Below are 25,600 nucleotides of genomic sequence, written 5' to 3'. Positions count from 1 at the left end.
AATCAAGTGTCTAAACATCTTTGTTACCAGTCTTTGATATGTTGCTCCTGCATTCTTGAGTCCAAAAGGCATCACTCTATAGTAGTAGAGTCCCTTTGGGGTGATGAATACCATATTTTCCTCATCCATGGGATATATTACAATCTGGTGGTATCCCTTATAAGCATCTAGAAAGTTCATTCTTCCATGCCCAGATATAGCGTCAACTAGCTGGTCAATTTTTGGTAAGGGAAAACAGTCATTCGAACAAGCCTTATTCAAGCTTTTGAAGTCTACACAAACTCTCCACTTTCCGTTCTTCTTTTTTACTACCATTGTGTTGGACGACCAAGTAGGGTAGTGCACTTCTCGGATGGCTTGTCCTTCCAGCAACTTCTCTACTTTGTCTTCCACTGCCTGTACATAGGCCAAAGTGGGTCTTCTTGCTCTCTAGATGACAAGTTTAACCGACCTGTCTACATTTAGTTTGTGGCACGTGACCTCAGGATTAATGTCAGGCATCTTGTATGGTGTCCAAGCAAACACCTCTATGTTTTCCCTAAGAAAATTTTCCAGCTCATTTTCCTCGTCCTCGGCCAAACTAGAGCCAAGGAGGAAATATCTCTCTTCATCGCCCTCCTATACAAGAACCTTTTTCAAAGGCTCTTCACCCTTCTCGGCTGGCTCCATGTTGATATCTTCCAAACCTGTCTGTCTTTATCTTCAATCTCCGTTGTCTCAGCTTCTCTAACGGTGCAGGTGTATTTTATTGCTTCCATGAAGCAATTTTTCGCATGTACCTGGTCCCCCTTTACCTCTTCAAATCCCTGGTCATTGGGAATCGCAACAATTAGTGCAGTGTTGAGGGAACAGCCCTCATAGTATGCAACCAAGGCCATCCCAAAATGATATTGTACAGAAAGGGAGTATCTATTACAGTGAACTCACTTGTTATCTTTTTGCTTCTTACCTGCACTTCCAGGTTCGTGGCTCCCAAAAGCCATGTTGGCGTCCCGTTGAATCCTATCATGGGGCTGTCAAACTGCTCTAAATCATCTAGGTGAAGGCCAAGCTCCTTGTAACATCTGACATACATGATGTCACAAGAGCTGCCTTGGTTAATCAGTATACGTCTCACCTGGCACTCTCTAACCTTCAGAGTTACCACCAGGGCATCGTTGTGTGGATGCTGGACCATATCTAGGTCTGTCTCAGTAAAGGAGACCATTTGTCCCTGGTATTCATCTGTCTTGGACTTCTTTCGTTGGGCCTGATACACATGCTGCAGGTGCCTTACTCTTTGGGTCTCCCCTCGTACTTCATTCTCATTGACCTTCGAGTGAATCACATTAATTACCCGAGGTCCATCTGCTTGCTGCGGTGGCGGTGACGGTGGCGTAGGTGGTATTGTCGGTGCCTAAGGAAGCCTTGCATGCTCTTCCCTTGTCCTGGCCTCATCTACTAGGTCTCTTAGGTTACTCTGTCTGACCAGATCTTCCAAGTGCAACTTCAAAGCCCTGCGCCCCTGAGTCAAGTGTCTATCCTCATTGTGGTAAGCGCAATGTTTCCCAATGCTCCTTCCTATAAACTCACCAAGGATCTTCTCCAGCACTCTGTAATACGGCTGGTTCTTGATCCTTTCCAAAACTTTGTGGATTGAGATCTTGAATACCGTAGTGACTGCATATGCAGCCCTTATCCCCGTTTCCTGCCTATCAACACCTGCATTCCATCGGTTCGCTTCGGCAAGTCGTTTCTCCTTTCTTGCTTAGATGTCCTCACCTCTTGTATGTCTTCTTCTGCTCGGCATATTTCTCAATCCGTGCCATCAGTTGGTCCATGCTTTTCGGAAGGGTTTTGGCAAGTGATTTCCGAAACGAGCATTTATCATTCAGGCCGTTCTTGAAAGACACGACCGCCAACTCTTGGTTACAACCAGGAATCTAGTTGTACACCTCGTAATATCTCTTGGCATAAGCCCTGAGGCCTTTGTCATCGTTGATCTTCAAAGCCAATATGGAATTTACCCTCAGTAGCTACAATTTGTTCGTAACAAACCTGGAACAAACATCTCGGCTAGGCCTTCCCAACTCTTCACAGTTCCTTTTGGCAACTTATGGAACCAATCAGATATTATCTCTCCAAAGGATGAGGGGAATACCTTGCACAGCAGCTGCTCATTCCCACTCCACAAAGCCATTGAATTTAAATACAGGCCGATATGAAAGTTTGAATCAGACTTACCATCGTAAATCTGGAACCTCTTCATGTGGAATCTCGTTGGAGCCTCAAACATATCCAACTCCACCGAGAATGGCGTCTTCGTCTTGATGGTGGATGTGATCTTGGCGTTGAGTCGCTTTCTCTGGAAGTAGTCCTTCAAATCCTCTTTCATTCGTCTGGGAACTCGGCTATCAATAGATTTCAACTTCTTTGGTGCGCTACTCCCGGTGTAATTGGTGTTCGTTTGGACTTCCCTTCGTCCACTGCATCAAAACAGAGGCCCTTCCCTTAGATATGCCAAGATTCTTTGACATAGATCCCCTTGGTTCGTGGTGTCTTCTGCGATTCACCTTGTACAGACTCTGTCCACCTGACATCCCGTGACAGCTAATGTAAGTGCTCCTATCCCTTGCCATGCTACAGGACTACTAGGACCATTTTCTGCCCTCCTTTCTGGGCATCATTTTTAGCCGCTGGTGCCGGTGTGTCATGCAACGGGAATGGTGGTTGCATCACGTTGTTTTGTATCATAAAGTTGACCACCGACTGTAGGTCTGCCAACATGTTTTCCATCTATTTCATCTCTCTATCCATCATCAGGCATCTATCATTTCATACCTGGAGGTCGCTTTCATTGTAGTATTCATCTCGGTCTCCCTTCTTGGGGACGTTACACTCTTTGCCAATTTCCTTTTCCCCAAGATTCAGTTCCTAGACTCCCTTATTACGGTTTTCCTCCCTAGCGTTAGGATCTACATGTTCCTCACTCTCACTATGGATGTCGTCCCCTATCTTTGCTTCCTATCCGTTGTTGGCCATCTATTCTCCTTAAGTTCCTACAGACGGCGCCAAATTGTGAGTGTTAATTTTTGACCACACAACCAAAGGGAAAACTCAACTAGAGAGCACTGGCAGGATAGATTAAGCCCAATAACCTGTAACAAGAAGAAGAGAATTCTGCGATGGTTCGTCCACCTGGGGACACTCGAACGATCAAATCAATAATCAATATCTCTCACAGATAGCAAATAATACTTAAACTCACAAGAAAGAACTTACCCCAGACCCATGGGGGTGTCTTACTTTTATAATCTGCAGTGACCTGATCACCTAGAAGTCTCAGTTCACTGAACTCAAGCTCAATGCTTATTCTGGAATCTCGGTTAGATAGGGATAAACTCCTCATGAGCCTTATCCTTATTCAAACTGAGATCTTCCCCTCCTCTAGGACTCTTATCCCTTATCCGCTTATCTCGGATTCCAGTATCTCTGCAGATTACCTCGGTCTTGCCGAAATAATCTCGGCAAGCATAACCAGGCCATGTGACACCTCGACTGGCACTTCGGTGTCACCTTAACCACGTGCTATCGTTCACAAAATACTTCCCCACAATACCTATCAATCAATATAATTGTGGGTTAAATTATTTTAAAAAATTAAAAATCTCAAATATTTTCCATAAAATTTTCTTTTTTACCAATAAAAAAATAAAAAGAGTTCAGATCTCTCCCCATTAGTTGTGAGGGTGTTTTAAAAATATAATTAAAAATTGACTTTTTATAATTGTTTAAAAAATATATAAAATATATAAAAAAAAATAACGTCACTCAAAATAAGTTAAAAATAAAGGAGGCAATGAATAGATAGATAAAATCTGCACAATGGCTTTAGTTCACGTTAGCATCAATCCGTAATATCATTATTTAACAATAAATTATTATAGAGATAGTCAATTATGCTTTATTTGAATAGTAAGATTTAAATTTTATTTGGTAATATCATAAATAAGCTACTAATTGATTTATTAAATTACATTATATTTTTATTTTTTAATATGTCTTTTTATAATAAGTAAAAATAATAATTTATAAATCATACCTAAAATTATATATATATATATATATATTTAATTAATAATATCACATATTAATGACTTAATGTCATTGTTATACTAAATTTTTATTCTAATCTTATGTATGGTGAGGCCACCACTGGTGAAAATTAACCCAATTGAACCCAAGTTATATGGCATTTAGACAACTAAGAACTAATTTTTGGCCGTCTAAAAATTAACCACCAAAAAACTCAAGTGACAACATGAGATACTTTAATTTGAGAACTTAAATTTTATCAGTGTATTTTTTAACTTTTTATGAAATATGAGGTGGGTATGAATTAGATTTGAAGTGATGTGAAGTGATGTGATTTAAATAAAATAATAACTTTTTAATTTTTTAACTTTTTTAAAAGATGACAAATAAAGCCTTACATCCAATCTCTCTCTTTCTTATTTCTTAGTGGTTAAGTTGTTAAGCAACAATCCTAGAATGACACTTTTTTTTTTTTTTTCTTTTTTTTTTTTTTTTGTGGGATCAGAATCCTAGAATGACACCTTGTAACCTCTTAATTTCTCCCTTTTGGCATGGGATTCTTGTTCATGCAAAAAAGTGAAATAATACCTTTTAATTATAATCCAAAACCAAACCCTTTCCTACAAGTTCAGTTTGAGATTCACTTTGTATATCATGCATGCCAACCAACCCTTGAGTGGTCACCACTGGTGAGTTTACTTCCCACTTGGGATAGCAACATCAGCATATGCCCTTTCCACCTTGATACTAAGGCACAATTTAGCATAATCTCTAAAAATACATTTTTTTTATCTTTTTATTTTTTTTAAGTCGTATCATCTTTCTACTTTTTTACACATCTTTTTCATAAAAAATTAAAAGACACTTATTTAAATAATTCCAAACACCCTCTAAAGATACACCCACCATCATGTTCCCCCCCTCCTCTCTCTCTGTCTCTCCCTCTCTCTAGTTAAATTAAATCTTAGACATGTGAAAGAAACAGAAAAAATATATATATATATATAAATTTCGACAACCTACCCAACACTGAAATTTCTAAATAAGTTTCCCCAGCTTGAAAACCTGTCACTACCATTAAACCCCCTCTAAGCCCTATTTACGGCAACTTCCTGTAACTTCAAAGCCGGTGAAAAAAATAGAATAAAGAGAATAAAGATTTAGACCCCTTTTTGACCGTCTTTCTTTTTTGATTGGTCACTTTTTCTTTTCTCTTTTTTTTTTTTTTCTTCTCCTCCAATCACCACCCACCACATATGTGTGAGAATAGTTGGGATTGAAGTTTAAAAAAGTCTAAATCACTGCTGAAAAAAATAAAAATAAAAAACGTAAAGCTAAAAACACCCTTTTTCAGGCTCCTCAATAATCAATTTTTTTAATTCATTTAAACTAAAAATTGTAACAAACAAAAATGCACAATTTTTTTTTTTTTTTTTTAAATCAGTAAGTTACATACAAACCCACAAGTTGCACTAAACACTTTAATCACTTATAATACAATGACTTCAACCCTAGAAAGAGAGAAACTAGAAGTTTTTTTTTTCCCCTTTAAATTAGCTGTGTATACAATTGTTTTCCTGCATTTCTAAAAATTATCTTCATTCAGAATTGTTGGTCTCAACTATGATTCAGGTTATCTAGCCTCAAAGAAAAGCATGCATTCACACCAGAAACATGAAATCCATCAAGTAACTTTGATATATAACATATTTTCCATCCTAAGCAATGGGGAAATAGAGAGTAGCAGCATATAAAATCACCAACAAATTTCTCATTAACCAAACCCATAACACCAAGGCTGTGTTTGGTGCCATGGAATGGGACTACATTTTTGGCAATGGACACAACAATTTGATTCCGAACAATAAAAATTTAGAGGTGCCTAAGAAAAACATAATGTATCTGGCATTCTAACATTCCAATCACAAAACCAGCAGCACATCCTAGAACTTGAAATCCTTTTTCTTCGATTTTCCGTCCTTTTCCTGCATTTTCCGTTTCCTCTTCTTCTCATTCTGAAAAATTCCACCTCATCAGAACAAAAGTGTCCATAAATACTAATTAAAACAAGTATAAAATCAAAAAGATTGTGAGAGATGCACACCTCAGCAACCATGTCACTGAAATCCTCCCGCTGACTACGCAGCTTCTCCTCCTCCCTTGCTTCCTCATACCTGTGAAATGCAAAATAAATATGAATTAGGTGCCTTGTAGCTAATGTACTGATACTGACACTAAACAAACTATGAGGACTCGGACTTACTTTGCATGCAAGACATTGTCCATTACTTCCAACTCTTCTGGTTGTAATGTGACATCAACTTTATCTGATTTTTGACCTCTAAGCAGATCAACCTGAAAAAAGAAATAACATGAACAATAAAATGAGACGCATCATTAAGCCTGTGACTCGTATGGATCAATCACACGGATTATATTTACAGGTAAATTCACCTCAACACAGAATTTGAAAGGATTTTGCAAATTTGCTTAATCGTAAAATTGAACATGAATGATATATGATTCGCAATCCGGATATAATTAGCAGTTAGGGGAGTAGAAGATCAATGACAGAACCAAATATTTTTCTCAAAGCCCATAGGACAAAACAAATCATGTACAGGCTACAGCAGAATATCTAACACTTACCTCGACCGATGCAAATAGATAAAACTACATGCATTCTTCAGTGCTCACATAGAAACTAACAAAGCATGAGTCATAGAATTAGTGGCATGTGGCCCAATTGGTGAAATTAGGTCAACTTCAAAACAGAAATTTACTTGTTAAGATTTAAATATCCACCTCATGCAACAGGGGAGCACAAATGCCAGTCATATTCGGGGTAAGTTTGGGAAGTTAAAAAATAGCCAAAAGAGCCCCCAAAAAAAACTACTAAAAAAGCCAAAGAACTACCCAAAAAAGGTCCAAGATTTCATTTCCGCTACATTTTGCACATTTTTTTGTAAAAAGCCAAAAAAACCATCTTAAACATACTAAATTTTTTCACCTCATATTTTAGCCAAAAAGCTAAAAAGTTACTAAAATAGTCTATTCCCAAACCAACCCTCAGAAAATGCATTCATTGGAAATTAAGCCCAATGAGCTCAGTTTTGGGGAAACAACGGAGGGGTTGGTCTGATTGACAATATAAGTGTGAACTTGCATGTACTTTATTTCATGAATCTGTTGTAACTGCTCTCATTTTGAGACACTATCAAGCCATAAGAATATCTGGTTCACTACCTTTTTATTCCCCATATCATTAACTTCTAATTATGGTCATGCTAAAGTTCACTATTGGGACAAATTCCACTAAATTTGATTTGCTAAACAACTATCAAGCATACAAGCCAGTCACTAGGTCCATCTATCAATAAAAAGCCCAGATGTGCTAAAATTTTCAATTAATTTGCATTTCAACAGAATCGGGAAGAAGAAAAAAATTATCAAATTTGCTTGCTTACCCTTCTGGCTGCTGTCTTGTCTTGAGTGCCAGTGCCAATGACATACCTGTTAGAAGGAAAAGGGTCAAACATTTCTCAATTCAAGAAAAAAGTGTCTTACTGAAACAAAATCTTCAAATTTGCTATATTGAAAAAAACATATATGTTTATTGCATACGTATGAGATGTTCCAAGTAAGGTCCCTGGAGCAATCTTTTCTTCCTTTTCCTCCAGTACCTTCAGAAACAAGGAAAAGAACTGTGAGCATCAGGAACAATATAGTAAAAGCTAATATATGAAATAGGCAGTCATGTACAGTATACTGACTTGGTAAAGAGGCTTCTCAGGCTCCTTTCTCTGTTGCTTGCGAAGATCAATAACATCTGGAGTCTCAACACCAGTAGGAGTGCTGAACATTGACAAGGAAAATAACTCATTACTAGAAATTACAGATTTCCAACTATAGCAAATCATGTAGACAAGCAATTGCCCCAACACTCTCCCCCAGTCATTGTAAAATGACCTCCCTCTATGCTACTTGGTATGCAGATCGTTCTTGTACAAGGAAAACAAATGGAGACGTGAGACACCATGTGCTCTAAAATGTGGTGCAATAGGAATAAGATTGAGTATATCACACTATTAAAATTTAAGGCATTTCTAAACGTGAGATTAATTTCCATTTACCAATTAGACATCTAATAAGGTGTGGTTTGATAAAATTGAAAACTGAAAATTAAAAGCTAAAATCTGAATGCTTAATTCTTTAATCAGAAAAACTGATTGGTGCTTTCTAAAATCCAATCCAGCATTAAGTTCGGCCATCAGGCAGCCCCTAAAACATACTATTTATTATTTTTACAATTAATCATATAATAATACATTTCTAATAACCTCCTGTCAAAACTCGATGCTCTTTAGATTTTAGTTCTTATATTTGATATTTTATACTGAGGCCTAGTTTGGGAAGACTAAATAAGTGCACTTTTTGACTTTTTATGAAAAATGGGTTGGGTTTGGGTTGGGTTTGAAGTGATGTGTTAGAGAGGTTATGTGACTTAAATAAGATGATGTGACTTAAATAGGATAGTGACTTTTTGACTTTTTATCTTTTTTCAATCATGCCAAACTTGGCCTCAGGATCATGAAAAAAAATGTCATGAAGATGATCATGAAAGATTCTCCACCTTTGGATTACACATATAATAAAACACCACACACTAATCAAAGGATGAAAAATTTTCATGATGCATTTCATGATATTTTTTTCATGATTCCTAAGATTACTCTTTTATACTCGTAAGGAAATAAATAGGGGGAGAAATTGATATCACTAAATCTGCTGTTTTGGAAGGAAAGTGTACCATGTTTTTGGAGTGCGTTACAAAATATAAATTGTTAGGGTATTAACGTTTCTTTATAACTATGGCCTCTCATTTATGTGCAACTGGAAATTTTGAAAAGTACATAAGCAATCTCTCTATTAGAGTGTCCAGCATAACCATGACTAATCCCACCATCCCCAAATCTTGAAAAATAGCCAAAACATACCAACCTAAAATGATGTACAACACTACCAATAAGGCAAGTACAATAAATGGTGTCCAACACTACCAATAAGAAATGTACAAACCTTGAAAGACTGTCAACAGATTGAATGCCAGCCTCCAATTCCTCTTCCTCAATTTGTTCTTCCACGTCCTCTTCGTCTTCCTCTTCGTCTTCTTCTTCTTCCTCCTCCAAATCACCCCAATGCTTGGTCTTGTCAACTGGTTCTTCCTGAATGGTTTAATGAGATAATAAAGTAAATTTTAACACGTCTTAGTAAGAACCTTGGGCATTAAGTTCAATCTATGTATGAGACCCACTCGGGAAGACTATAACTTAAGCACCACAAACAATAGCTCGAGTCTTCCCAATATCTTCAGAAATAAATAAAGGCAATTGCCATTGTCGAAAACAGATCTTACTGGCAAACCAAAATATGACAGTTAAAATTTCGATTGGTTTTTCAGTAATTGCCTTTTCAGTTTGCGAGTAAAATTGGTTTAAAACTACTGTTTCCAAACATGGTACTTCTCACATAAATATTGTAACAGAAAATATTGTCAGAGTAAGTACCTCATAGTTGGGCTGTTCTTGCAGCTGGACTCCGAAGACATCACCATACAGTGGGCGGCCATACTATTTCAAAAGAATAATAACAATAAATACATAAAGAATGAAAAAATAAAAAATAAAAAATAAAAATGCCAACACACAGCTTGAAATAAATAAACAACGAAGAATAAACGGGAACACAGAGCAAAGTAAAACAGTAAAACTTACTTCATCAACAGGAGGTTTGCCCCAACCACCAGGATGATAACCAAAACTAGCTCCAGCAGGAATAGGAGCATTCAGCCCAGGAATTTTCAAGTGTGGATAAGAAGGTGGTGGGCCATATCTCTGGCATTAAAAATTGGTCAGTCAAAAGAAAAAATTAAGACCGAAAAAATAATTTGAGAACAGAAAGTTAAAAGCCAATGTCGTAAAGGTCAAAATTAAGTAGAATACATCAACTGACCTGCATATTTATGAGCCACGGGGGAGGAGCTCCTTCTGGCATACCAAGAGCTTCTTTTAGTTCCTGTGATAACATCCCAGGCTTCATCTCCCTTAGCTTTACCTGTATGACATGTAAAAGAATGTAATTTGCCAAAAATGTTGCATTCTAAATAGTACCATTCCAGCTAATTGAAATATTATCTAATGAACTGTATGACATGTAAAAGAATGTAATTTGCCAAAAATGTTGCACTCTGAATAGTACCATTTCAGCTAATTGAAATATTATCTGATGACCCGGGAGAATGATATTTCAAACCTATCACGTATAGTAAAACAATTAACATCAATTGCAACTACCATCTTATTAATAGTCACCCAAAAGGCACATCATCCCCATAAACTAGACACCTCCTCTTAACACAGCAATTAAATTCAGTACAGTTGAGCACCACATCACATTCACAAGACTGAGAATGTCTCGGGCCAACTTGCCATGCAAGAAAATGGAATGAAATGTAAAGGAGCAGAAAATTTCTATTGGATAGCAATATAGCAGTTCTAGAACTTGTGAAGGTGTTGCATAATCAGATGCAAGTGCATAATGAGTATGCTAATCTTGTAACATCAGCCTCCAATCCTCAATACCATTTCTGTATAAAATTTCAAGCACAATTCACAGTCTAATCTCTTAGTCATCAACTACTCTATTTTGTACAAGCATCATTACGTCCTGTTGAATGTCCATACAACACAGTGCTCTTTTTTGTTTATAATTTAAATCCTAACGCAAAAGTGGGGCATTCAGAGTACTGATAAATGCACAAGAAATGAATGAGAGATTAGATCATATGACAAAATCACTTTCAGGTATACGTGCATGTATAGTAGTATACCTAACACATTGTCATATCCTCCTCTTTTTTTTCTTTTTGAATTGGCACTGGGGTGTCCTGATCAAAGCCCAACTAATCCCCAGGGGTGCACAGGCCCTCGGCAAGAAGTTTCCGCAAGTACAACACAGTTAATTCAAAGGTTTCCCCCAATCCGATGGCCCCAAGAAATTGTTAGGATTTAGAGGCTTCAACCCCTAAACCTGGAGGGCGCACACCCTTTGGGCCTTGCCACCAAGCCAACCCTTTGGGGTTATTGTCATATCCTTTTTTAAAAGAATTTGACATACCTATGTGCCTATATCATGTCATATGCACATCCCATGCTAATGTCCATGTTTCATATTCAAATAATAAAAACTAGACGGCCTATTGTCTTGAACAATACCATGTAAACAATACATGCAATAAAACAGAACTTGTTAGAGAGAGAGAGAGAGAGAGAGGTGTGGATGACTAATGTTAACGGGAAGGCTGAGGGGGCAGCCTTCAAATGAGATGGTGGGCACTGAAATGGTGTGGGATCACCGAAGGCTATAAAGCACAGACACCTCTCCGAAGGCAGCATATGGGTGTCCAAAATGTGTTGGACATGCGGTGGACATGTGTCCCCCCTTTTTTTTTTTTTGAATTTTTGCAGCCGAACGCGCTTGATACACTCTTGGACACATTGGAGACAGAGAGAGAAACCCTAACCAATTCAAGAGAGAGAGAGAGAGGAGGGGATGAAGCCGAAGCAAGAAACTGGAAAAAGGGAGAAGTCGAAGCACTTACCCAACATTATTAGAGTCCAGAAACAACCTTGTGCAGCCCAGATTGCTTGAAAATCAAAGTCAACTTTGCAGATTGGTGCAAAATCCAGGCAGAATCGAACAAACAAATCAAACCCAGATGGCTTCGACTTGAATCAAGGCTTTGATTCAGGCACACGAATCAACTGCAAACTCAAATCAACTCAAGATTTACAACACAGATTGCAAGAATGTCTTGAAAGTCAAGATTGAGGTCGAAAACTGTGAGTCGATGAGTCCCAACCAGTCGCAAACCCCAAATCATGTCTCTCTTGCTTTCTCTATGTGTTCAACTCTCTCTCTCTCTCTCCCCCCTCTGCATGTTTGACTCTCTCACTCTATTCTATTTGTTTTTTCTTTTCTTTCCTCCCCTCTCTCTCTCTCTCTCATGAATGAACCTTCTTTTATAGTACAATTTTTTTTTTGTAACAAAAACATTTTTTTTCCCATCTTTTTCTTTTTTCTATTTTTTTGGATATTCTTGTTTGCTAAACATTAACATACATAAAATAAATTATTTTATTTGTAGAAAAAAATTTAATTTGTGAATGATATTTGACATTAAAATAAATAAATAATATTTTTTTTTTTTAATTTTGCATATAATAATAAACAAAATTATATATATTGAGCATATCCCCAGCACGTTGTATCCCCCATTTTTTTAAAATTTGCATGTACGCGTGTCCGTGTCTATGTCCTGTTTCGTGTCCGTGCTTCATAAACCGAAGGTAGAGGAATAAAACCATGGGGGACAACTCAGCCTAGAACAAGTGACACTTCACCCTTAATTCAACAATCTAGATGTTCTTACCTACCTCCCATTGGGGGCATGGCAAGACTTGGAGGTCATATAGTAGGGTGCCATTAGATATGATAAGCCTCGAGGCTTGTATCATACCATTAGGTATGATGAGCCTTGGAGAATTTCGTGAGAGCCACAATGTTAGGTATGATGTAACTCCTAAGGTGTTATACCTTAGTCAATGATAGCCTTGTCTTCTTGTAGTTGGTTATCCATCTCTCTAAGATGGGTCAAGATAGAGCCACTCCGAGTGAGTAACAACCCGAATGATCTCTCAACTCAATGTCTAAATCACATGTCCTCCAGCGATCCCAAGTAGGGATACCTAGGTTGAACTCCCAGACTAGGTAACAATGAGAATGACGGAGATACGCTCAATATATAGGAGATAATCCATCAGAGGGGGCGAATGAGGCATGGGAGGATCATGCCCTACTTGAGAACTTAGACAAGCCAAGAAAATTTCGAGCAATGTTGCTATAAAGTATAGATGACATAGCTGAGAGAATAACCATCGACCTAGAAAAGTGGTGCTCCACGTCACACCTTGAGATGCCCCATGCCATGTTTGGGCGTAAATACGACTAAGATATCGTGAGCTAGCTGACCAAGCTGCCACACTTAATTGTTTATATATTGGCCCAACTAAGTGCCCATACCAATAACCAATCTTCAAGGTGACCTGCAAGCTAGCTCGCAACTTGGAGATTCTTGTATGGGTTGGAGGTTACATGGGACTTATGAGACCAAATATGCAGCAATGGTCCACATCTGTGTCACATGGACTCTCGTATGGGTGTCAGGCATGCATATATGTCTGAGTGTTGATTCATCTAATTCCCCTGATTCCTATGTCTAAGGACACAGCAAAATATCCATATTTCTTAATATACTTCTTTTATTTAGGGTAACATAGTGTTCACAAGTTGCTATAGAGCATTTCACACACAATGTAGGGGTTTTATGCATAAATAATAGTAAACTCAAATTACTAAATATGCTTGCTAGGTGGGTGTCCAACTACACATGTCAAGCACATCACATACACATACCCTTACCCAAGTGTCAAGTTTTTGACATGAGCTCTTCATGCATTTTGAGGAGCCCATGTAACATAGGTCCAATTAACGCCCCTACAAGTTTCAATGTGGCACTCAAAGCTCCTACTGACCCTTAGGTTTCTAACCTACCCATTGTGCCCATGGTAGATCTTGGAGATCATGTGTGGGATGCTAATCGGAATATATGATAAGTCTCAAGGGTTGTATTAAGGGAGTTGCAAGGAGCTACAGCCCTAGGTATGGCAGTTCACAGAGTGTCATACCTTGGTCAATAATGGCCTTGCCTTATTGTGATTGTCCCTCCCTCTCCAAGATTGATCAAGATCAAACCACCCTGAGGGAGTGAGCCAAGCAACCTTGGCCATCCCTCACCTTTAGTATCCAAGCCACAAGTTCTCCATTGGTCCCGGTCAGGGAATCCTAGGCCATGCTACCAACCCAAGTAATAATGGTGGTGGTGGTGATTAACGTTTGTAAAGGCCAATGCATAATGTGAGGTGTTTTACCTCCCAAGGCGTAAGCATTTCAAATTTTAAATTTTCATAGTTAGTGGGTGTTTGGGAAATTGTTATTTTAGTAGGCTATTTTAGTTTTTGGTTATTTTAGGAGGCTAAAATTTTTGTGTTTGGAAAGATAGTTGGATTTTTTTTGTAATTGGATGTGATGTTTGTGAGAGAAAAATTGAAATGATTATGAGTTTGATGTGACATTTTGTCTTATTAGCTATTTTAGCCTATTTTGTCTTTTAGTACTATTTTAACCAAAAAAGCTAAAAAAAGCTCTTCCCAAACACCCTCTTAGTAAATAACTAAAATATTTTTAAATAGTAGAAAAAATTATTAAAATTAAATATAATAATCTAAATATTTTCTCCTCAAGGCATTGAATATTTCATTGCAGAGAAGAATGCTTGCCCTCATCAAAGGTAGAAATGATATTCTTAGTTTCAATTATCGAACTTCTCACTTGAGCCTTAGCTTTGTGTTTTTCAGAATATATAGTTACAAAAGAAACTCCGCCGAGGTTGCTTAACAACTCCGCCGATCCCAAGCCCGGGTAAAGGAGGAAGGTTGTGTTAGGTAGTCAACAACCAACACGTAAAAACTCTGCTCGGATCCTTTATGACATGAAGCCTAATATATAGTTACAAAAGAGGATCATCTTTTTATGTTCAAACCATATACCAGACTATAGTCACAAAAGAGGATCTTTTTATGTTCAAACTTCAAACCATGTATTAGACTAAGTTTAATAACAGTCCAAGAAAAGCCTTCCATATACAAGGTGCACCAAAAGCGCACACCTCAAATTGTGATGCGCAAGCCTTTCAAGAGTGTCATCTAAAAAATCAAAGCCTCAACTTTGATGGAGACACCTTTATATGTAGGAGATAATCCATTGGATAAAGAAAAACGAGAAATGGGGGGGGGTTGGCTGCGGAGGATCATGCCCTAGCGAAAAATCATTTGGCAAAGCTCAGAGATGTTGAGCCACGTTGCCACCAAGTGGAGATGGCATGGTCAAATAGAGAATCATTGGCTTAGCCAAACTGTTCTTTGGGCCACACCTCGAGATGCTCCATCCCATGCCCCAGCTGAGATGCTATGTGCTCGTTCATTGGCAGCATGGCTCAAAACTACGGTGTCAAGCACGCAAGTTGCCAAGCTGTCCAACTTGGTGATTTATGTGTCCCTGATAAGGCTAGCCTATAACCCCAATGACCAATCTTGAAGATGTACATCATTGCAAACTCACCACACTGATATCCTTGTCTGAGTTGGAGAAGATGTGATGCCTACAAGGCCTACTACATTGCAGTGGTCATACATATATATATATATAGGAGAAAGGAAGGATACTCAAAGAACAAGAAATATATCAAAGATTTAATTTCCCTTTAAAGGGAATACTCAAAATTATATAAAGGAGAAAACTCAGAACACCAAGTATGCTTGAAGAACATCAAAAAAGCAAACATCAATACAGGTTTAATTGCTTTGTTAAAAAAACACAAAAGTTTAATTGCCCTTCAAAGGGAATGCTCAAAATTATATAAAGGGGAAAACTAAGAACATCAAGTATGCTTGAAGAACATCAAAACTGTACACACATTTGTCTGTTTATTGATGTAATAAATACTATTCATACCTCAAACTCCTTTCCTTCATGATACAGATCACCATGTGCAGTCAGCTTAGGCTTAGTTTGATATTTAAAAAATGCATCATGAAGAACCTGCAACCAGAAACCATAGGCATAAGGGCATGTCACAATACTGCAAAAGAGTAGGATTATAAAAAATAAAAAAAATATTAACAATAAATTATATTTTTTATTTTCATTGGTTTTAATATATATATATATATATAACAAATTATACCTTCAATTTCAAGAGTAAAAAAGAAAGATTGCAAATTCTTAAGATAGTATAAATCAAGATTTGAGATAAACCTGATAATCAATATCCATTTTTCCCATCTTTGGCTGCATCCTCTCACGTTGCTTCTGTTTAAGCTTCTTACTGTCCTCTTTCTCAATGTAAGCCTGTAAGAGTATACCAATAAAAATTGCAAAAGGTTACAATTGACGGTATACCACAAATTTCGGCATATGGGGTTCAAACACAAGAAAAAGCTATCATAATTAAAGTTTTGGATGTGGCCTAAAAGGAACAACAACAAAAATTAGGAAACAAGAGTGGAAGATAGTCATCCTAAGCAACTGCATCATTACGGTAAGTAACATTGTTCTGTTTACAAGCAAAATTTTGTTGGTACTGAGAACTGCATTGTACACAAAACGACCTGTCACCATGTATAAATTAATAAATTAAATTTTGCACACTGAAAGTTAATGCTAATGAACAAATTTTGTTGGTACTGAGAACTGCATTGTACACAAAACAACCTGTCACCATGTATAAATTAAATTTTGCACACTAAAAGTTAATGCTAATGAATTGAGAAGGTGATGTTATAAATGTAATAATTAATAACATTTTTTTTATTTTTTATTTTTTTTGATAAATGACTAAGAACAAATATTTATACTACTTGCTATTATACTTACAAAACAAACATTTATACTACTTGCTATTATACTTGATTTATTTTAATTTCTTACATTTCAAATTTAATAGCAGTGTAAATATATGTGATGGAGATGACAAAGACATGGTACATTTGTACTCAATGTTAATAGACATGGTTTAAAATGTGAATGTTTTGTGCATTGTTAGTGTTTTTTAGGCATGCTAATTTTATCAGTTTAATTTTATGTACATGCTTAAACTTCAATATTTTAAACTTGACGTGTTATTATTTATTTATTGTAGAAATTTAATGTATAAAGAGAAATAGAGAATTGTATTATTGATTGATTTATATTGATATCTATTACAATGATTCATGATTCCTATATATAGAAGAGGGTGAGTGTGTAGTAGGCAAGGAGTAGGTGAAGTGGAGGTGGTAGTGGTGTAGTGGGTTAGGTTTAGTGGAGTAGGTGAGGTGGTAGTGGTGTAGTGGGTTAGGTTTAGTGGAGTAGGTTTAAGTGGGTGAAGTAGGTGGAGAGTAGGTGGATTTTAACAGCCCCGCAAACTCAAGGGGGATAGGAACTAACCAACTTGAGTTTAGAGAGAGTAACAAAACAAGAAAATACATAAAAATAAAAGAGGATAAGAGACACTGTATGGTCGTGTCAGACCATTGGTGAAGACACTGGATGGTGGTGTCATAACGTTGTAGAGGACACTGTATGGGGGTGTCATAACGTTGTAGAAGACACTGTATGGTGGTGTCATAACGGTGTAGAGGACACTGGATGGCGGTGTCAGACCGATGTAGAAGACAGTTTATGGGATCATGTCGGACCGTTGTAGCAGACAATGTTGTAACAGACAGTTTACAGAGTCTTGCTGGACCCTTGTAGAAACTAACCGGAATCAATGTCGGGACAGTTTACAGAGTCTTGTCGGACCCATGATGGAGCTAACCGGAATTAATGTCGGGACAGTTTACAGAGTCTTGTCGGACCCATAAAGGAGCTAACCGGAATCACTGTCGGGACAGTTTACAGAGTCTTGTCGGACTCCTAAAAAGTCGCACCCTCAAAAGGTGTGCCCATTCCATAAAAAGACGTGCCATCAAAAGGCGAGCCCAAGTCATAAAAAGATGTGCCGGACATGATGGCGAGGCACGTGAGTGCCTTGGCTGGCGCGCCCGCTTGTCGTCTGGCGTCAAGTGGCGCGCGATACGCGTGGCTGCCCCGTCTATTTAACCAAGGTTGATGCTGAGGCTGAGGCAGACAAAAAACTTCTGAAAATCCTCTGAAAAAAAAACTCTTCCTTTACTGAGAGAGAAACTCTGTAATACTCTGTAACCAACCCGTCTCTGAAACACTCAACAACATGGCCTCTTCTTCCCGTCCAGCTACCCAGAACATGGCCTCCTCTTCCCGTGGTCTGCTCACGCTCTTTCCAGAATTGAACGAGTCCACAAGAGAAATAACTGGTGCGGTGGCCAGTGAACCTCAACCAAACACCTCTGGTTTTGCTCCGTTGAACTTTCCTATGCGGTCTGTGGAGCAAAAAATGGCAGTGCAAACTGATATTGAAGCCAATCAGTATACTTTGAAGTCCTGTGTGGAGACGATGACGGCAGTCACAAACTTGTCGCACCGGCTGCAGAGTAGAACAAATGAGGTGCAGCATTTAAACGGCCAACTGGCTCTGCTCCAGCGCATGTATAAGGATGCGCGAGCAGAGATAAGTGTGCTAAAGGCGGAAAATAAGGAGCTGAAGCGGAAGGCCACCGTTATGTTCCGATTTGGAGGTCCGCCATATGCTGTAGTGGAGGAGCAGGGTGGAGTGATCGTGCCCAGTGGAGTGGGAAACACGGAGGCAACACCGTCAAGGGCCGCCCAGGATGGAGGCAAGAAGAAAAGACCGGCGGAATAGGCGAAAAAGTGAGGTCGGTGGGTGGCCGTCTGCAGAAAAGAAAACAAATCTTGTGGTGTTGTGGTTTGTGTTGTTGTGGTTGTTTCTTTTTTTTTTTTTTTTTTTTTTTTTTTTTTTGTTAAAATTGTGATCGGGGTTGATCCCTGAGATGAATAAAAGATGGTTTGGTGTGCAAAGCTATATGGTATGAATGGAATTTGAAAAAGATTAAAAAATAATGTGAAAGAAAAATAAAGAAAGAAATAATAAAAATATATTTGAAATCAAAATGAAAGATGGGGGAAATAAGGAAAGTGGTGTGGAGAAAATAAATAAAAATAATGGATTTTGAAATCAAACGGAGGAGAGAGAGGGGACAAGCCCATGTGAGAGAAAGAGGGGAAAAATGATAGTCGATGCACCCAAAAATAATCTAGCTGCTATCCACAGGCGCTTAGGGGAAGGAAATGGTAGCAAGAGACGGCCAACACCATATATGGCTATAGCAAAGAAATGGAGTATCAAGCTCAATGGGCTAGGATTTAGACCAGAGAGTAAAGCCACTGGTCCTGTTGAACACACACCTCCAAGGCTCAAATAATCAAAACATGCTTCACGCATTTTCTTCCTTGCTTGATCAGGAGATGCACAAAACACCTTATACAGGGCTCCAGTCATTCCTCCACCAGTTAAAGGATGACGCATGTTGAAAGCATCACCTATTAATAGTGCTCCAGGAGTAGGGTAAGGAGCAGCTGGCATACTTCTATTGGGGCATTGTTCTAATACTTCCCTTATCAATTGCAGCTATAAATGAATCATGCAGCTCAGGTGGAACCTGGGGAGCCACCAGAGGGAAGCAAAGCCGAAGGCTGCTGCAAAGCCGAAGGCTGTAAAAGCGAAAAAGGAAAAGAAGGCTCCGGCAAAGACAAAAGCTGCTGCGCCAAAAGCTAAAGCCGCTGTGAAGCCCAAGCCAGCGGCAAAGGCCAAGCCAGCTGCAAAGCCAAAAGCTGCTGTGAAACCGAAGGCTGCCGTGAAGCTGAAAGCTGCAGTGAAGCTCAAGGCTGTGGCGAAGCCCAAACCAAAGCCGAAGGCGAAGGATCCTAACAAGAGGCAAATGAGCATGGAGGAGAAGCATAGATTGAGTGTTGGATTGCAGAGTTTGCCCCAGGAAAAGATGCCACAGTTAGTGCAGATTATGAAGAAGAGGAATTCACATTGGCCTCAAGAGAGAGGATTTAGGCAGTGATGGGAAGGTATGTGTAGAAAATAAGCGGAATAGGTTGAGGTCCGGCGGGCGGCCAAGGCGAGGTTGCCGCCCGCCGGTGAAACGAAAAATACTAAGTGCTTAACCTTGCTCTGATACCATGTAGAAATTTAATGTATAAAGAGAAATAGAGAATTGATTTATTGATTGATTTATATTGATATCTATTACAATGATTCATGATTCCTATATATAGAAGAGGGTGAGTGTGTAGTAGGTAAGGAGTAGGTGAAGTGGAGGTGGTAGTGGTGTAGTGGGTTAGGTTTAGTGGAGTAGGTGAGGTGGTAGTGGTGTAGTGGGTTAGGTTTAGTGGAGTAGGTTTAAGTGGGTGAAGTAGGTGGAGAGTAGGTGGATTTTAACATTTATCAAACATGATGGAATTGCACACGCATCGAGTGTGAGCAGTCGCTATTCAGAATAAAACAAATATGAAGATAAAGGTTAATTTTTTTTCCCGTAGAGCATAAGTGTCTAATAACCCACAAGAACATGACCATAAAATGATACAAATATTGAGTACGGCTGTAAAGCAGTCGACAGATTGAGCATACCTGTCTTATTTTCTCAATCCCTGTAGCAGCAATAAAATCAGGAAGTTGAAAAGGCTGTTTCTCAATACCACGCTTCCCCTGCAAAATAATTCAAAACACAATGAGGTACGAATCCTTAAGCAGAAAAATCTTAGATAATTCTGCACTCAAATCAGGTCAGTAAAATGTATGTTCAGCCCAAGCATTATGCACAACGCAAAGGAATCTGTAAATCCAAAGCAGATTAATTAGCATGCTGCTGGTGAACAATCCCAATATCTAACATGCCAAAAAAATATTCCATCCCAGGATTTTTTTTCCCCCTTTTATTTTTTGCTTTTCAAATAAGGCGTCATAAATATGGCTACATCCCATCCCACACTAACAAACATGTTAAAAGAGAAACCATCCAAAGGTCCCCTTTGCCACACACCTACATGTCCAGGCTCCATGATTGTCACAGCCGCTCCCCTGCAAGAATCACATATATACATATAAGAGAAACCTCATTGATGTTTATCCTCCATCACCCTCCCCCCTAAATCTCTCATTTGAGTATGCCCACTAAGCATGCATGCATATTTACTCATTGTGTAAATTTAGCTGGAGTGACAAACCTGCAAAAATTTTCTTTTCTGAGACCAATGTCTTGGCACTGGAACAGTATTTCTATATGATTTCAGAAATACCAATAACTTCGGATCAGAGGCAGTTGCATCCCATACCTGAAAATTAAAACAAATAAATGATTAGATAATGATTACAACAGTCGCAATAACAACGGCAACAACTAGAAATATGAATAGATAACAACCACAAATAGTATTGTATTTGTGGATGGTTAAATAAATAATAATATATCTGCACAATAAATAATTCCAAAAATTGTTGCACCAAAATAACACAACCTTGTTAGTCATCTTTCACCTAAGCTTATCAATCTTAAACCTAAAAAGAGAAAAGATAATTTCAGACAGGAAGGGGGTTTTGACATTGACCTTGAAAATCAAAAAATAAATATATCAAAGAGAAGCCTCCTTAAAAAAGTAAACTGCAACATGAAAATGAAAAGAAAAAAAGAGCATGATAAACATCTTATGAGCCCCATAGAATTCCGTTTGAAATGTGCTAAAAAAAAAAAAAAAGAGAGAGAGAGTAACCTCTTCAAAAAAGTAAACTGCAACATGAAAATGAAAAGAAAAAAAGAGCATGATAAACATCTTATGAGCCCCATAGGATTCTGTTTGAAATAAAAAAAGAACTTCATAAGTTTGTTATGGTCTTCATGATTAGGGGAAAACAATTGAATAGAGAATTGCAGTCGCTGTAAACTCAAAAAGCTAACAATTATAACCAATCAAATAGAAGACTTCCTGGAGAATGGAAGTAGCAATGAGATAAATTTCAAAGGTGTTCCGGATATTGGAACACACACACACACACACACACACACAGCGAGAGAGTTTCAGACTTCATGAACAGGTCAATACAAAATTTTGTTCAAATGAAGTAATGTGAAGAATCATTGAATGGATTGCTACCTATGTGATAGATAAATGGAAATTTCAATGATAAGAGCTTTTCAGTTATAATCAATATCTAATTACAAATCATTCTGACAACTGCAGGAGAAAAAAGGCATTTATTACAAAGATGGTGCAGTATACAGAAATTTGATTTTTATTTTTACTGCTTTTAGTCTTACGAGAAAGAACGTGATTCATAACCAAAAAAAAAAGGAACTCAACTTACACTGGAAAACATATACATACACTCATAAACAAAATTTAAAAACTTTCACCTTTCTTCTCCGTAAAAAATTTAAACTTTTTTGAATTCCAATTTAAATTTGGAATTGCCAGTCTAATTGCATGATAATGTAACTGCCCCATGAAAAAAGTGAACTGTGATCACCAAATAAATGACTATGAAGATTTCAACAGTTCACCAAACATCCTTACCTCAACTACATCAGGCCTTGAACATATCTGCTTGAGTTCGGCAATTTTCATCCGCCGTTGAAGCTGAAAGAACATGTGCAAAAAATTTAGCCCATATGTTGAAGGTAGACATAATAATAACGGCAACAATCAATAAACAGGATACTGAAAATCAAACCTTTTTCTTTTTATTAGAGACACCTTTCTCTTTTTGATGGATATCCTGCTCTTCCTCTTCAGAATCTGAGTCAACCTTCTTTGAGGCAGAATCTGCAGCAGTCTCATCCTTTTTATCGTTCTCCTGAATGAATACAATGGAAGAAATGAGAAAAACTTATAGGGAAAAATATATAGCAAACGAAAGATACTTAATATTTGGGTAAAATTCAATTTACCTCAGACCCCACAATTTCCTTAAAATTGAATTTCTCAAAGACCTTCCTAAACTCCTCATCCAAATGACCATCAAATTCAGCCTTTTCCGGTACATACTCAACTTCAACTTGCTCGATAACCTATTAGTACCAAAACAAACAAAAACACAAGTTAAGAACCAAAAAATCAAAATGATCATTTAAAATAAAATAAAAAAGCACCCATGTTACAAGAATTTGGCATCCCTCCATGTTCGTATCCCTACTAGCTGAGGCTAAAATCAAATTCTATACAATCAAACGAATGGAATAAACTATAAGTGGAATACACTTGATTTTGTTTAAAAGTTACTCATGTTACAGAATCCATGTTCTCAAAAAGCAGAGAAAACAAAATGCATCATTCAGTATGGTTAAACTCATTACTTTGCTCTCTAGAAAAACATAACAACCAGTTTCAATGAAATCAAAACACAACCAGTATGGTTATGCTCATTACTTCGCTCTCTAAATAAACAAAACAACAAGAAGCTTCAAGGAAATCAAAACACACAATGCAACTCAGCCCATTCATCCTGCAAGGATTGGTTATGCTCATTACTTCACTCTCTGGAAAAACATAACAACAACCAGTTTCAAGTCTCCTTATAACCATAGTTGTCAAATTGGGATTCGAATCGTAAATCGAAATGGTATTGTACAGAATCACGAATCAAATCGAAACATGAATCGTAAAGATTCGACCACTTTTTAAATTACATAGAAAAATATATCCATACATTTAGATATTGAAATATATGTAATAAATATGAAATATTTAGACTCCAATCAATGAAAATATTGTTTTAAATGATGATCATGTGGTCTAGGTAAGAAGTTAACACAGGTTCCCATATTTACCACTTCACATTTTCTCTTTTAAATACTATTTTTTATCAATCATTCTTAATAAAGAAAGCAAATAAAGACAAACATTCAATTTTCAAGTAACAATAACTCAACAACAATGTTTTTGAACTTTTTACAAGGCTAAAAAACCAAAATTTTCAAATTTGTTCTAAAATCTCACTTGACGCCTTCAAAAAATTCATTTTGTAAATGCACGTACTTAAATAAAATTGAATAGGTAAGCCTAAAATATTGTAGACAGAGAAAGTTCATTTTTTTCCGATAAGGTTTGAGTATTTGCGAGTAAATAGGGAGGGAGAAAGTCAAAAGATGACATATAGTAATCCTAAAGACTTTAAAAAGGTTGTGTAAACCCTTTTCCAACAATAAAAAAGCAAACAAAAAAAAAAAACTAAACATCGATTATAGCAATTCGCCAATTCGGTTCACCAATTCACCTACTATTCATAACTATTTGCGATTCACACAACCTGTTCATATCGATTACCCATTAAATCGAATCGAATTGAATCGTACAATTCTAATAACAGAGCTTATAACAAAAATCATTTGTGATCATCAAACAAAGAGAAAGAAAAATACAAAGCTGAAAGTTGCAAAAACATGTAATTAACAACATAAACCACAACTTTTGAAAAATCTAGAACGCGAATTCCCTACGGCTCAATTTGATTAGAAAGAAAATTTGATAGAAAGTGAAAGTGAAAGAAAAGAAATAGAAAGAAATTTTTTTTTTTCTTACCGGCATTTGATTAAAATGAAAATTTCGTAAGAAAAACATTTTAAAAAATTAAATTAAAAGTTTAGTTATAGATAACTCATACATTCAATTTTTCATGTATTTTTTGCAAGAAATTAAGAATTAGTTACAATGCTAGTATGAGTTGTACAAGAAAATTAATTTTCTTCTACCTTCCACCACTTTCAAGCTAAACAAACTCATAAAAGTTCAATTTTTTTCTCTTTCCTCCACTTTCTACCTATTTCATCCTAAACAAACCCAATACTCAAGTCTCCATTCTGTTAATTTCCGTTTTGTTCATAACATACCAAACCACGAAACTACATAAACCCTAATTCACTCACGACTAAACCATATTACGCAATCAAAACCTAAAATCCACAACACAATTTGACGAGAACATGGAAATCTGCATCACAAACACCCCACATAGAAACCAATTCATCAAAACCCTACAAAAACAACAAGAAAAAGCGAAAGATACCTTGTGAGGATCGGCGATGTCGTCGGCATTGTCATCGTTGTCGCCATCTTCCTCAGCGGCGGTGTCGGTGTCGTTCGGCTGCTGAGAGGCTTTGTTGTTCTTCTTCTGCTTCCGCCGCCTACGGCGGCGCTCAACCTCGCGCGACTTCTTGACGGCGGTGGGGTTGCTAGGGTTTTGATGCTTGACATCGCCGTTGGCGCCATTAGGCACTTCAATTGTCATCTTCTTCTTCGACGATAACTGATGGTTATCGGAGAATTTGAATGAAGGGTTTAGTTTGGTGTCTGGTTCGATTGATCGTCTTCGGGGAAGAGTGAGAGTTTTGGAGGGAGAGATTGGTCGAGTTTTGCTTATGTACCCATTACCCACCCAAAGAATCAGGTACGTGGCGAATATCAGATCAGATGCGGTTCAAAGCCTTTGGAGTCCAGACTTGGGACTTTGGGCCTTGTTTAGAAACATTTTAAAAATAAGGTTTGTTTGGTTTGTATTTGAGAAACATGTTTTGTGATAAAAAGTACGAAAATTTATTCGGTTTGGTTTTTTTTCAAAAGATGTTTTGAAAAATTATTTTGAGAGAGAGTTTTGAAAAAAGTAATTGATTTGATGTGTATGAGAAAGAGATTTGTTTAGAAAACTTGTAAACTAAACAAGTTTTGGAAAAAAAATTTGGAAAAATTTGTTTAGTTTGATTACTTTTGAAAACTTATTTGTAGAGAATTTTTCCCAAAATTTTTTGAGAAACACAAACCAAAAAAGGCCACCTTTTATTTTTTATTTTTTTAATTTATTTTATCTCTT

General features: G+C 37.3%; 1 protein-coding gene across 1 annotated transcript; it reads right to left on the bottom strand.

Moving 5' to 3' along the window:
• Window positions 1-5,749: 5,749 nt before the first annotated feature.
• Window positions 5,750-25,270, bottom strand: LOC114277362 (uncharacterized). Its single transcript, XM_028219256.2, has 18 exons — window positions 24,800-25,270; window positions 22,686-22,805; window positions 22,469-22,591; window positions 22,312-22,374; window positions 20,968-21,075; window positions 20,372-20,449; window positions 16,069-16,161; window positions 15,766-15,852; window positions 10,087-10,188; window positions 9,849-9,968; window positions 9,642-9,704; window positions 9,154-9,299; window positions 7,848-7,929; window positions 7,699-7,757; window positions 7,542-7,587; window positions 6,338-6,429; window positions 6,179-6,248; window positions 5,750-6,089 (listed from the first exon to the last, which is right to left on the bottom strand). Exons 1-18 carry the CDS (start codon window positions 25,019-25,021, stop codon window positions 6,018-6,020), a joined length of 1,746 nt encoding a protein of 581 aa, XP_028075057.2. The 5' UTR covers window positions 25,022-25,270; the 3' UTR covers window positions 5,750-6,017.
• Window positions 25,271-25,600: the final 330 nt, after the last annotated feature.

The sequence above is a fragment of the Camellia sinensis genome, chromosome 9, assembly GCF_055761805.1.
Source record: "Camellia sinensis isolate YWXY chromosome 9, ASM5576180v1, whole genome shotgun sequence".
NCBI classification, from domain to species: Eukaryota; Viridiplantae; Streptophyta; class Magnoliopsida; order Ericales; family Theaceae; genus Camellia; species Camellia sinensis.
Note: the sequence above shows the minus strand (reverse complement) of the source record. Positions and strands in the feature narration are given on the sequence as shown.

Coding starts and splice junctions, on each gene's coding strand:
- LOC114277362 (XM_028219256.2), bottom strand. CDS start 25,021: ATGACAATTGAAGTGCCTAATGGCGCCAACGGCGATGTCAAGCATCAA. Junction 7,758..7,847: donor CTGAGAAGCCTCTTTACCAA/GTCAGTATACTG, acceptor TTGTTTCTGAAG/GTACTGGAGGAAAAGGAAGA. Junction 7,588..7,698: donor TTACTTGGAACATCTCATAC/GTATGCAATAAA, acceptor TCCTTCTAACAG/GTATGTCATTGGCACTGGCA.